The sequence below is a fragment of the Sphaerodactylus townsendi genome, linkage group LG10 (genome assembly GCF_021028975.2).
Source record: "Sphaerodactylus townsendi isolate TG3544 linkage group LG10, MPM_Stown_v2.3, whole genome shotgun sequence".
In the NCBI taxonomy this organism is placed as follows: Eukaryota; Metazoa; Chordata; class Lepidosauria; order Squamata; family Sphaerodactylidae; genus Sphaerodactylus; species Sphaerodactylus townsendi.
Genome location: NC_059434.1, coordinates 65792864 through 65807519, shown reverse-complemented (window position 1 = coordinate 65807519; position 14656 = coordinate 65792864). Strand labels below are relative to the sequence as shown.

The window sequence follows — 14656 nt, the reverse complement described above, 5'->3', positions numbered from 1 at the left end:
TATATTACAACAATTGTTCTTATTACATCAGAATTTCAAAGCGAACTTTTTTCAATGTTTTGTACCACAAAAAAACTATTGTAAGGGTGAGGGGGATTAGTCATATGCTTTGGGTTCCCAAATTAATACATTACAAGTTACCTCTCTGTTTCCCAGCCTCTTTTTTTGGTGGTCTGTCTGCATCTTTCCTTAGGAAGGATGAGAAATTTTTCATCTCAGCTACCTTTTGAGCACACTCTCTAGAAATGTCCTTGGCTTTTTCCTTGTGCTCATTATGTCCCAACTTGCCTGCAAACATAGGAATCAATATTTGTTATAGCCTTGATTGCAAATTTCACCAAGTTTTTAACAATTTAATTCATCATAAGGCAAGATCACATAATCTAGAATCCTCCCCACCAACTTAACACAATGGTGGTTGCATCATGCTATTCAGCAGATAACAGATACATGGAGTCTGTCTGCTAAATATCTAGCACACAAGTTACAAAAATGCTACATAGAAGGCTCAACTCTCCTCTGCACCCCATACTTCTGCAAGGAAGCTTCAAACGTTAAACACATATAAACAGAGAAACTAAGATGATCTGACATATATAATTTACTATGGCTGCTATTCAGCTAGAGCCTTTGATAATGAAAATACCAGGTGTTACACAGACTATATAATCATTAGCTATACTAGGCTTAATAAGCCTTGAATCTAACAATTTAAGAATTTGCCACATAAATTGGAACAGGGCTGCCAGGTCTCTGTTGGGAAATACCTGGAGATTTTGGTGGTGGAGCCTGGGTAGGGCGGGGTGTAATGCCATAGAATCTAAAGCAACCATTTTCTTCAGGGGAACTAATCTCTATAATCTGGAAACCAGCGCAATTCGAGATCTTCAGCCACCATCTGGAGAATGACAACCCTATATTAAACACACACACACACCTGGCCTATTACCAAAACTTGATTGAATGTGGTTCCTGCTGAATGGTGGGTTTTCCGGTTGATATTTTTTGTTGCTTCTCTGAGTAACAGATTCTCCAAATCCATTCTCTTTTATGTGATTTGACATAGGAAAAGCTGATTTTTCAAAACCTGCGAGAAGGAATACCAAACATATTATGAACAGAACAGCTTGCCAGTTTCCAGAGTTACAATTAACTTCTGATTACAAGTGTATTCAAAGTAAGTGTAAAACACTTAATAGAGAATAAGCATGCTGATAAGGAAATAACACAGCAGTACTAGACAAGGCTTTAAGACAGGTATAGAAAACTAAGCAATTAAAACTGTAGCGGATGATCTTAAATATCAATGATATTTTCCATAAAATCAAAATCTAGATGTACAACCATTCTAATCATGTGAGACCATCTTTACAGCCCACCCTCTATTCCTATTCCCCTAAATCTCTTTTTAATACCTGGGCACTGCTATTATATTATCCTATCTGAAACATTTAGCCTCCAGACAAGTTTTCTATATCCCCTTCAGTCTTCCTTATTCTCTTCTGTTTAACATGCTAGTAGATGAATATACCTTCCTTTCACTGCAGCACTGCTGTTCCTGTGATGAGTCAACCACTTTCTAGCTTTATCAGTAAGCAAGATACCCCCATTAGACCTTGGCCAACATGTAGAAAGTTTTTCAAACTTGTGACTGCGAATATAGTGGATCACGACTGGGGATAACCTTATTACATTAAGGCTGGTCCATATGGTTGTGTGTGTGTGGGGAGGGGGAGGGGGGGTCTGAAGGTCTACAAGTTTCCATTTCCTAGCACTGATCTAGTGAAACACTGGTAGATGACCTACAACTTGAAAACATTTCACTAAATTATTATTCTATTAGGAACATGAGGTGAGGCAAGTTTTGAGGGCTGTGAATCCAAGGAAGGCTGCTGGACCGGATGGTATTCCCGGTCGGGTGTTAAAGGAATGCGCTAACCAACTGGCTGGTGTTTTTACTGGGATCTTTAATCGATCTCTATCCCAGTCCACCATCCCATCTTGTTTGAAAGCTTCCACCATTGTTCCACTACCAAAGAGATTTCCTGCTGACAATCTTCAGGATTATAGACCAGTGGCACTCACCCCCATCATCATGAAGTGTTTTGAAAAACTGGTCCATAGGCATATTAGTTCTTGCCTTCCAGATACATTTGATAAACATCAGTTCGCATATCGGACTAATAGATCTACGGAGGACGCCATTGCCATTAGCCTCCACACTGCTTTGACGCATCTGGAACATCAGGGGAATTATGTGCGAATGCTCTTTGCGGACTTTAGTTCCGCATTTAATACAATCTCGCCACAAAGACTGGTGACGAAACTTCGTGGATCTTGGACTCTCACATTCAATATGTTTGTGGATTAGTGATTTTTTGTCTGGACGTTCCCAGAGGGTTAGACTGGGAAATCGGGTTTCCTCAGTTCTTACTCTAAATATGGGAACGCCACAGGGCTGTGTGTTGAGTCCTTTACTGTTCACCCTTTATACATATGACTGTACTCCTGTCTATCATAGTAACACCATTATCAAATTTGCTGATGACACAAGGGTGGTGGGGCTCATCTCTGGAGGGGATGAGTCTGCCTATCGGAATGAAGTGGACCGACTGCTCTCATGGTGCAGGGAAAATAACCTGGTTCTTAACACTAACAAGACAAAGGAGCTCATAGTGGACTATAGAAGGAATAGCTCAGAAATTCAGCCCTTGACTATAAATGGAGATCAAGTGGAGCGGGTGGCTAGTTTTAAATTTCTGGGGGTTATGATTAAAGAGGACTTGACCTGGGGCGTACAGACTGCCGCGGTGGTTAAGAAAGCCCAGCAAAGACTGTACTTTCTGAGACTTTTAAGGAAGCAACAACTAGATGGAAAACTTCTGGTGTCCTTTTACCGCTGAGCTATAGAGAGTGTCCTAACCTACTGCATCTGTGTATGGTTCTCCAGTTGCACAGTGGCGAATAGGAAGGCGCTCCAAAGGGTGATCACTACTGCACAAAGGATTATCGGCTGCCCTCTTCCCTCCTTGGAAGAAATCTATAATTCCCGAAGCCTAAATAAAGCCCAAAATATTCTGAGGGACCCGTCTCATCCAGCACACTCTTTTTAAACTGTTACCATCTGGCAGACGATACAGGGCCCTCAGAACTAGGACAAAGAGGCTTAGAGACAGCTTCTACTCTAGAGCTGTGGCTATGCTAAACTCCGCTGCTTCATATTGATGTATTTGGGGCTGTGTAGGGATGGGTGGAGGAAGGGGAAAGTGAGGATGATGTATGAGTCTGAAATTGTGTGCATCGAGGAATGCTGCTGTAAATTTCGTTGTGCGTGCACAATGACAATAAAAAAAATGCTTATGCTTATTCCATAAGCATTTCTTTATTACCAAGTTCTTCTCCATTTCCTGCTTTGTGGTGTGACCAGTGAATTATCTGCTTGGGTGCATCTTCTGTTGACACAGGGGTACCATCTGGATTCGCATAAAATAGCAGCAATGGTTGAAAATGACACCGAATACATTTGGACACCACATCTTTCCATTTTGTTCCAACCTAAAGGGTTTTTTAAAACCAAGCAAATGTTAATTGCAAAAAAGTACATTGTAAAGTAGATGATCTCTATATATTCTATGAATCTAAACATGCTATGAAAGTTTACATATAACATATTCAAACATAAGAGCAGTTAAAAACTAGTTCTGCCCTGTAATTGTATTTTGTTTTTGCAGCTGAAAAGTGAGGTTGTAAATTTCCCCAGCGTTTTATAAAAGTAGCAAGCACCCTTTTCATCTAACAGCCACCTTGTCGGAAAGTACATGCATTATATAAAGCTTCAGGTTAATTTGTTTCATCAAAGTCTTAAAGATTAAAAAGCAGTCTTCAAAAGGTCACGGAGTAGCCACACTCACCTCTTTCACATTAGCATCATCAAAAAGCACCCATTTGCAACTCTTAGTATGAAAAGCAAAGGCACAGTAATGTTTGCTTGCATAGCAAATCATCCCCACAAGAAAAAGCTCACTATTTTTGGCATGTTCATCAGTAACTCTATAGAATAACTAGAGAAGAGGAAAAAAAGATTGTTAAGTATAGCAAGGGATAAAAATGTAAGTTCTATATCAAGAATTCTGAAATCTGACCCAGTTCCTTTAGAAGTCAGAAAAATAGCCATGAACTATACAACTGAAGGATATTTCAATGATTCATTTAAATTAAATGTGTTTCTCTTACTATTTTGTGCCAGTTTCTTTCCAGAGTATGTTATACTAAATTTCTACTGGGATATATCAATACATATATAGTTAAAACAAGCTCTGCCCTTAAATTCAAGAAGAAGATTTTGAATTTATACCCCACCTTTCTCTCCCATAAAACAACTCAAAGGGACTTACAAACTCCTTTCCCCTCCTCTACCTACAACAGATACATTGTGAGGTAGGTGGAGCTGAGAGAGTTCTGAATGAACTTTGACTAGCCCAAAGTCACCCAGCAGGAATGTAGGAGAGCGGAAACAAATCTGGTTCACCAGATAAGAGCTTGCTGCTCATGTGGAAGAATTTGGAATCAAATCCGGTTCTCCAGATTAGAGTCCACCTGCTCTTAAAGACTACTTCAAATACAATATTTTAATAATACTTTAACATTTCATCTTTCCAATTACAACAAAATGCATAATATTAAGGATCAGGCATCAAAGGAGGCAGTAAAAGAATACTGTAGTGCCTTGTGATAATGGACCACCATTCAGCAGTCCAAGAGCTAACAACAACCAATTAGTGGTCCCTTAATAGGAAAAGTTATCAATGTCTAGAAATTATTTTAAAATCGTGAAAAGTACAGACAAATGCTTATACTAAACATTGTTCAAATACCCCTGGAAGATACAGCTGTGTTGCCAGATTACGGATGACATCTTCTGTTAGGTCAGAATGTTCTGAATCCCAAACTAAACCAATTGTGACAATTTCTGGACAGTTCATTAGAACACGACGTATTTTTATTTTTTGGCCACAGTTACTCTACAAAAAAAAAGAAAGAAACACAAAGAGTAGGACATGTTTTGAAGATCTTTAAAACTTCATTACAAATGCATTTGTCAGAGGAAGCTGTAGAACACAAAAATCTCAGTTCACCCTTCACTTTAGCTTCTTATTATTTAGGACAGAAATGAACACTAAGCTATCATTAATTATGCTTTAATTCAGTGGAGTTTCCTGGTGCTGCTGTCTACAATTGATTTTGAGAGAGAGGTAAATTTATTACAGTTATTTAGCCCTTTAATCATTGCTATTTGACAATCTCTTGGATGGCTCTGCAGCACAGCAAGGCATTGGTGGAATGGGTAGGGACAAACATAGAACCAAAAGGGTTATTTTTATTATCCAGCCAATTAAAAGGTGTCGCAAATTAAAGCCTATAAAATATACATTTTTGGTAAGACTAACAGCATAATACAGTTCAAGGCGTGGAGGCATGCTGCGGCAACCAGAGGCGGCGTGGTAAAGGCAGAAGCATGTTGTCTTCCAAGGGCTTTGGGCAGTGCAGAAAGGGAGGGAAACTCGAAATCCCTCCCAGTGCCTGAATCGCCCCATTGCCGCCAATGGCTTACACTGTGTGGAAGTCTGAAGAGCCAGGGACTGGCATTTCTGAGCCAGAACGTTGGTGGAAGCCAACTAACATCAGCTCCAACCCTAAGAATTCCATGCCCCATCTCGCACCAGCATTCATATGAGTGCCGGTGTTGATCCACAGTGGCTTTGCTAATTTTCAAAGTCTCAATTAGCAAAATTAGCAAAAACACCAAAAACTAAGTTCATGAACAATGGACTCCACCCAAACACAGGATTTGCATTCACCAATACTACTGCTGCTACAGGGCATGAAAATGTGAATCACTCCCTGGACTGATAAGCCCCACCTGCAATACAATACTATCAACCACATCTTTGCATAACAAGTTCCACCCAAACACTTACTGATTGGTTCCCCACCCTGGGACATGGACAATATATACCCCAAACATTTCCTTCTCTCTGGACACAGTGTGTAATAGACTTCCCTCTGTGATACACCTCTGAAGATGCCAGTCACAGATGCAGGCGAAACGTTAGGAACAAGATCCACCAGACTGCGCCCACTCAGCCCGGAAAACCCACCAGAACCAGTTGAATCCGGCCGTGGAAGCCTTCGACAATACATTAACCAGATTCATTTTTCAACAAAAAAAGTTGTGTTATCAACATCCCAAGAAATGTCAAGCTTTGCCAAAATAGAAAAAGATTTTTTTAAATTTACTCACAGGACAGTTTCTGAAGTCATCTGTAGTATTTGCAGTCTGAAGCAATTCTGCAAACATTTCAGGCTTGAGTCGCTCATGTCTTTCCAACATCCTGTCAACTTCATTGCTGTAAAGAACAATCAGTAAAATTTCAACCTAGCAAATGTTACTACTACAATAAAATAGTTACTAGTAGTAGTAGTTGTTACTACTACTACCACTACTACTACAATAAAACATTACTACTACAATAAAATAGTGTTTTAATCTATTTTGATCATGTTCTTCCCATTAATTCCTAAACCAACATGTAGGCATAACTACTGATTCACCAGACAGACTGAGTTATCTCTAAAGCCTTGAAACAATAAGTTAATGTGAGGATTATAAAGAAAACTGCGTTTTGCAAACTGTAATGTGGCAGTTCATTAAATATTTACATCTCAGACATGAAAGTAATCCAGTGCTTCCCCTCTGAACTCAAGCAGGGGACTATCGAATCTAGCTAGTACACTTTTATTCTGCCCTTTTTCCTAGGAGCTTAGAACAGCCTACACAGCCCTTCTGCTCATCATTTTATCTGCACAAACGCTTTGTCAGGTGGGTTAGACTGAGAAAAAGTGACTGGCTCAAGGTAAACCAACCTTAAAACTAGTAGGGGAAGCTGATCCAAGATTTCACAAATCCCAGATCAGCATTACTATACCACACTAGATTGTTGTTGTTGTTTTGGGGGGCTGAACCCAAGCCCTTTGTGGTTTACAGTTCATTAGTCAAAATAGTGTGCAGCAATTTTTAGCTAATCTACCTACCCCTTTTTATTTTTAACAAGATTTTTATTTACTTCAATTTTGTATATACCTGCCTTTCACGTTGGAATGTCAGGAACCAGGGTGGGCCCTTTTTTGGAGAATTTTAAAATAAAGTCATTCTTAGATAAATTTCAGTTATGAGCACCACAGATCAGCTGTGAATGAATGTATTTCATCTTACAGACACTACTGTAATTTTAGTTTAAATCAAGATTTCATACAGTAATCAGAACGTTTACCGTAAGACAGCTATTTAATTCTAGAAGAAGCTACTACTGGCATATCACCTAAATACTTGAGACTAATGAAGTGGATGGAATTCTTCTATTCATGTGTTTATTTCAATAAATGCTAACGTGTGAAGATTAAGAATTTCTTTTATGATTGTAACTAAAGAGCAAGTAGTAAACTTGCGTGCATTTATATTTGGTGCAGACAAAAAAGTACACTTTCCCCAATTAAGTATACTTTTTGTATCTCTTTTTGCATGGCCTCAAAGTCTTAATAAAAAGTTTAAAAATGCCTAATGATATACAAGTGAAGATTTATTTACTTGTTACTAATAAGGTATTGTGTTCGGAAGGATGACTACATGGATTGTCATCAGCTAAAAAAAGATCGCTTCTCTCATTTTATCAGCCACCAAACCTATGGATTAACATATAATGTTTGAACAGATAGATAAATTTCCTGAACTATGGTGCAGTAGGTCTATCTGTTTCTCCTTTTATAAATATCAGCAACACCATGACTCTGGGAAGAATATAATTCTTCAAGGATGTAAATACTGATGTTTGCAACCACAAGTATCACAGTTACTACTATATGGGACATATGAAGAAGAATGTTGAAACTGTCAGCACTTCTAATATTTATTGTTTTCACTTATAGTCCCCCTTGTTCCGTAGGATTCAAAGTGCATCAAAAGCATTATAGTCAATCATTCATTAATCATCAATTTTAAAATATCATTTTATTTGAACGGCAAAAAAATTCTAGCAAGACAAAATAATGTAGTTGGGCTGAGACTCTAGAACAGGGGAAAGAAAAAAGAAAAAAACAGAATATGTGCGAACCTTCAAGACACAGCAATCAGTATAGGAAAGACTTTACCACTGATAAAAGTCACCTCCTGAATCATGCCCTAGCAGTTTTTATGTGTATTTCATCCTGACTGACTCAAGATGGATTTGCACCTAGCTTAACAGCAGCATCACTTTCCCTATGAAGGGAGACTGACCTGGTTTCTTCCTGTATTTACTTTCATGGTGGAATTGTCTGTGTATGTTAGCACGATGGCGGGTAATCTAATCCTAGAAGGTCAAGAGTCAGAGAAATACTGTTCAAAGTTCCAGGCAACTGATATTCGTCCTAGATTTTAACGGGCTATATATCCTCTGAATGGTCACCGTTTCACAATGAGCTGCCCAGCCTGAGAGATCAATATTTGCAATCATCAAGATTCTCTTAGATTCCTTTGTCAGCATGTCCAGATTTAATCGTCAGTCCAGGAATTCATGCCCCTGGAGAGAGCTACTGGCATGCTGATCTTCAGCATGATTTTGAAGATGAAGCCTTACAACAAACTCCTTGCCTATAGTACCACTTCCATTTAATAGACAAGATTGCTGTGTCAAGTGGGTTTGTTCTGAAAAAGCAAGAGTTAATGTAACCTTAAAGGAGTGCAAGAGAGCCAGAGGTGGTGTTCTGTGTGGAACTAACACATCACACCCTTCTAAAAGACAAGGCTCAATTTCATATGGGTGAATGAGCTCTCAAGACAATTACTAAGATATAAATAAATGTGTCCTAGTTTGGGCCTACCAAGATCTTGGCAGAGAGCTTCCAAAAAGCCTAGCCCCCAAGCTTACGCAAAATGCCTCATTTTTAAATGTTTATCACGAGAACAGGAGAGTCCTACTGCATTAAAGCAAAATTCCAGATGCAAATACCACCCAGTTCCCCGCAGTTGTACAATAGATCCCTTTGGAAGCTCACAGGGGAGAAAATCACCTTTCATGTTGCCTTTAAGAAGTGGCCTTCTGTTGCATGTTGACTCTGAACAGGGAGGCTGCCACTGGCCACCAACTTTTCATAAATGCCTCCAAACATCTATGCTAAAATTCTCCTTGTTATTACACTGTCTGCCAAGGCCCTTACCTGGAGTGCATCCAAGGTAAAAGCCACAATAAGGACTGCTATTAATGCCAGTTTGCATAGCTCCTCCAGCAATGCTTGGTCTGGGACCAAGTCAGTTAGTTGACACTTAGGCAACTAGGGCAAAGATATGAGGCAACCACAGAAATATGTAATGCTGTTACACCAGCCTCAACATTTCTATAAGAGCTCCTTCTACCGAACACTGGGACTCATTATCTACTTATACACCTGACTACCAGAACAACACATTGGCACAAAGGAACAGATAAACAAGCCCCTTAAAATGCTTAGAAAAGCGGTTGAAGGGGCACAATAATTTAGCTTTATGGGATAATTCGATGTCACAACTTGTTTGAATGCAAGTAAGGGAATTTCTGAAGAGAGAAGGACTGCAGTAGAAAAGATTGAAATCCTTTCATACAAAGATAGGAAATTCCCCATTTGTTGCCTAGGAAGACAGCTGTTAGTGATAATTTCCTCAAAGATGGTGGGGAGGTGACATTGTTGCTGCTTAGCTTCCTTTTGCTCAGATGAAGAAAATTATCTGATCTCCTTGGCCTGGAAAGCTTCAGTTCTCTAGTCAGTAACTTGGAGAATAGCTGGCTAGCTGCTGGAAGGCCCTATCACTATCAGAAGGATGTGGAATTGAAACCCAGGACTGGAAAATATAGTATTTCTAATAATATTCTCCTGTTGAGTGATTCAGGGCACAGCTACAAGACCCCAAAGCGGAGGTAGAGAAATCCCACAGTGCCTCCCCACACTTCCCCAGCACACCACCCCTGCACTTACTAGGGAACAAGTTCTCATGCCTGGGAGTCCTCCAGAGCTTAAGCAGGGAAGTGCGAGCTGCAACAGTAGTGAGGAGAGAAACCAATTCAGTTGGAGGGCCTGGGAGCTGCTTCGGTGACGCTAGGCCCACCAGCAACTTGCATGGGTCACGAGAGAAGGCCAGGGCCTGCCTCCCTCCCCAACCAACAAGGAAGAGACTCCAGGAGCAGACAGAAAGCTGCAGGCAGGCAGAATGGTGGATGGAAGCTGAAGGGTGGGTCTCCTCTCAGGCAACCAGGATGAAGAGAAGAAAAGGAACCAGATAGGAGCCAGCCAGAGGAGAGAGGGGCAGAAGAAAGTTAGGGAACAAAGACGGTGGGGAGATAGGAGGGATGGAATGCAACCCAGCTGAGAGGGATCACTGGGGAGGTAATTTGGAAAGCGAGGGGGAGGGAAAGATAATAAAAGGGAAAGAGAACAAAAAGGAGAGGCAGCAAGGGAAGAAGAAGGCTGAAAAGCCTGACAAGGGAAGCTACACCCAACTGAGTCCGGACCTCTAGTTTTGTGAGGCCCTCCCCATTCCCAGGCCAGGCTAATACCTCCAGGACCATGGCAAAGGAGAAGGGGCTTATCACGCCTCGCGCAGAGCAGCAATATAGATAAGGAACTCCTGATCACATCTCTTCAGCATTTCTAGTTTTCAGTTTAGCAACAAGATAAAAACAAACATGCGTAAGAATCTCTTACCACAGAGCTGTTGTTGAAATATAACGCACAAATTCTGTGAAAGGCAAAGGATCCGAAGATGCCCCACAACTACGACACACACACTACACAAAAGAAAAAAAACTTTTAGCTTTAGAAACTTGAACATAAAGTAATATAGAGGATTAAAAAATGTCTAACCTGTTCATATAGCGTCATAGCAAACTTCTGATGGGTAATGCAGGATTTAGAAGTGCACATATCTGTTTCACTGCTTGGCACTATATGATAGTGAATCCTCTCAAGTATATTTTCCTAAATAAAACAATGATATAACACACTTAGATTATTATGACACTCAACTGTGTTTAAAAATAAGTAAATAATTCAGCTCACAATGATTTTTTTACATGTAATACTGGCACTCAATCAATGAAGTAGCCACGCTTGTCCACAAATTAAAAAACCAAATTAAAAAGACGTACATAAGTTTTGTTTTGGGATGTTTTATAGGTGTCCTTTAATGTGCTTTAAAAAAAAAGCAACGGAATTTTTTGGGGAGTTCAGAAGATGATTTTATAATACTGTATATACTCGTGTATAAGCCAATCCGTGTATAAGCCGAGGCACCTAATTTTACTGCCCAAACATGGGAAAATTTATTGACTCGCATATAAGCCATAAGCCGAGGGTGGGAAGCCAGGAGGCAGAGGGAGCTCCTTATTTGGGCAGTGACATCAGGGGGAGTCACTGCCCAAATAAGGAGCTCCCTCTGCCTGCCAGCTGGGTTTGACGAAGCCCAGTCAGCCAGGGTGCCTCGGGGTTCCCCCTTCACCCTCCGGGAGAGCAGCAACAAGTGACTTTGTGGCCGCAGGAAAGTTGTCCCGGCACCACCCCCGGCCTTGTTAGAGGTCTGAAGACCCTGCTGGCTGCAGGGGTTCCCCGTTCACCCTCCAGGAGGGCAGCAACAAGTGGCTTTGTGGCCGCAGGGAGGTTGTCCCAGCCTTGCCCCCAGCCTCATTAGAGACTGCTGTCTGCGGCTTGTGATTGCTAGAAAATGGTGACTCGCGTATAAGCCAAGGGGGCTTTTCTTAGCCTTTAAACAGGGCTGAAAAACTCAACTTACACGCAAGTATATACGGTACTTACTGATCTATCCTCATAGTAACAGCCCTGTGCAGTGAGTTAGTGACAGGAGATCTGAACATGGCTCTAGTATTTCTAGCACAAACACTGCACTGAATACATAATAAAGCCAGACTTCTTAAATAAAAGCCTTAATAGGCCTAAGTACACTTACAAAACATTCTGCTGCATCATCCATGAGCCCAAGTTGAAAACGCTGCTCGTCTTTAAAACTTTCAGCCAAGGCATGCCTCATATTATTTGATGGCAGAGCTTTTTCTCTGCTGTGCTGGAACTGTGCAAATATTGCCTGGAAATAATAGTACAGTTAGTGAATATTTTACTATGTTAGCTGTTCAGGAGGGAGGGAGGGAAAAAGAATGCAGAATTGCCCAGAAGGACAGCAATTTAGGAAGGATATGAAACCAGCACACCCCTGTAGCATTCACTTTGCTGGCAAAAAACTAAAATAGAAGGAAGTGAAAGATGTTTCAGGTATGGGAAAGTAAGGTGTATGTTACGCTACAATCCACAAAGAGTTTGCCAGCATCCAGCAGATTTATATTTTAACAATAAACAGTTCATTTTGAATTTTTTCTCTGCCAGTTTGTTCAGCTTTGTTACACAGCACGTGAGTTTTAAAAATAGATAAGCTGTAGCATGAACACAGCATAAGGTAAAGGTAGGCTCTGTGTAAGCACCAGGTCATTACTGACCGATAATGTTTATTAGGCAGACCATGGCCGATTTTGCACGGCCAAATAACAGCGCCCTAGGGACGGAAAAAACACCATCCCTGGGGTGCTGTTCACACAGGAGGCGAGGTTTTTGAAAAGCGGCGAGGTCCCTGAGCGAGGTTTTTGAAAAGCAGCATCTTCCCGCCTGCAGGTGCGAACCACACCGGTGTGAGGACACCACTTTCGGCTTCCCCCCACTCACCTCTCTGTCCAGCACAGCTCTGCAGGGCTGGAGGGACACGCCTATGCTGCCCTCCGACCACTGGAGGTTGGACGGTAGCGGGGGCGTGTCCCTCCAGCCCTGCAGAGCTGTGCTGGATGGAGAGGTAAGTGAGCTGGATGAACCGGGGGTGGCTCCATGCAGAGCCACCTCTCCAGTTACATCTTTGGGGCCGCACGCACACTACTGAGCGAATGGCCTCTGACCCTCCACCGGCACAATTCATGCCGGTGGAGGTGCATTTCCACTGCCGTGCAGAAACAGCCTATGTCTCTGGGATGGTTTGCAATTGCCTTCCCCAGTCATCTACACTTTGCCCCCAGCATTCCTTTTACCAGTCATGGGAGGCTGAGACATCCTTGAGCTAGCTGTCTGAAACTGACTTCTGCCAGGATTGAACTCAGGTTGTGAGCAGAGCTTTGACTGCAGTACTGCAGCATACCACTCAACACCACAGGACTTCATGAACACATATTACATACATGCATATATACCCTTTCCTAGATGATTAAAGAAAGAGGAAACACACAGTCATAACAGTACCTACATTGACTCACCCAGGAAAATTGCTACACTACCATTTCTAGAAAAAAGCAGCAACGTACCATCAATGTAATGGAGGGAGCAGCACACAGATCAAATTTCATTTCCAAGGCTACTTACACGTTTTAATTCCCAAACTACTGGGAACTTGAACATATTAATTTTGGAATCTCAACCCAAACATACCTAAAATCCAACCAAGAATAATTAAACTATTTTCTCGCTGACAATCTAGATTCCAATGCTTAATTATAACTCCTATACACCCTTGATACAAAAAAAATCTGGCAACAAAGTTAATTTTTAAAGCAAAACTTTGCATTGAGTCCAGAGTTAGAACGTATAAGGCTTCTGACAACATAGACTTCTTATAAAATTATTACTGTGTTTTCACAGTGTTAGTAATAAAAAGTTCTTCAGAAAAACACAGACATTTTCATCTATCAGCAGCATAAAATCGGGGTATTATGTAGTCAGAAAAGATTACCTTCCAGAGCCTTTTAGACAGACAAAATTAGTTCTCATCAAATAGATTAATACAGTGGGGTGCTGTGTGGTTTCCGGGCTGTATGGCCGTGTTCTAGCAGCATTCTCTCCTGACATTTCGCCTGCATCTGAAGATCCTCTGAAGATGCCAGCCACAGATGCAGGCGAAACGTCAGGAGAGAATGCTGCTAGAACACGGCCATACAGCCCGGAAACCACACAGCACCCCAGTGATTCCAGCCATGAAAGCCTTCGACAATATATAGATTAAAACAGTTAAATTACATTACCTATTTGATGTAATTTGAACTGAAATACAGTATGTATACCTTTAAAGCACAAAATATACAGGCATCTCCCTGACAAACATGTCCAGTGAGACCTCTCAAGCTTCGTCGGAATATGTCAAGTTGCCACAAAACCTAGAAGATAAAGAAGGAAGCTTCAGCTCATTTATCAAAATATTTTTTCATCTGAAAAACATGAAACCCTACAATTACCTGGAACGCACTAAAAACACAGCGCACTAGAGGATTTTCAAGTCTGGCAATGGTTTAGAGAAAGGATTAAATGTTAAGTGAAATTTTATAAAACACGTTTATAAGCAAGTCATCATCAATTTGGTGGATCCTAACCATGGTTATGTCTGTTAGAAAAAGGGGTGGGTAGTTTTGTTGATTCCCTCCTTCCTTTCCAGATCCCCACTTTACTTCTATCAACCTGAATTTAGAGGGTACAACAGGCTGCATTAGAAGGAGGGAAGTGGGGAAAAGTTCTCATACAAGTAAAATTGTGTGTGAGCCTGATAAGATCTAAG

General features: G+C 41.0%; 1 protein-coding gene across 2 annotated transcripts in view; it reads right to left on the bottom strand.

The window, feature by feature from the left end:
- USP53 (ubiquitin specific peptidase 53) overlaps positions 1-14656 on the bottom strand; it is a 45463-nt gene that overhangs the window by 14589 nt on the left and 16218 nt on the right. The window contains exons 3-12 of one of the 2 annotated variants that reach the window (XM_048510026.1): positions 14169-14261; positions 12029-12163; positions 10930-11043; positions 10771-10853; positions 6302-6407; positions 4875-5021; positions 3912-4061; positions 3390-3555; positions 938-1087; positions 142-288 (exon numbers count right to left, since the gene is read on the bottom strand). In XM_048510026.1, coding sequence (XP_048365983.1) covers positions 142-288; positions 938-1087; positions 3390-3555; positions 3912-4061; positions 4875-5021; positions 6302-6407; positions 10771-10853; positions 10930-11043; positions 12029-12163; positions 14169-14261 — 1291 coding nt within the window. Of the gene's footprint in view, positions 1-141; positions 289-937; positions 1088-3389; positions 3556-3911; positions 4062-4874; positions 5022-6301; positions 6408-10770; positions 10854-10929; positions 11044-12028; positions 12164-14129; positions 14262-14656 lie in introns of those variants that run through there. The other variant, XM_048510027.1, reaches the window with a different exon arrangement.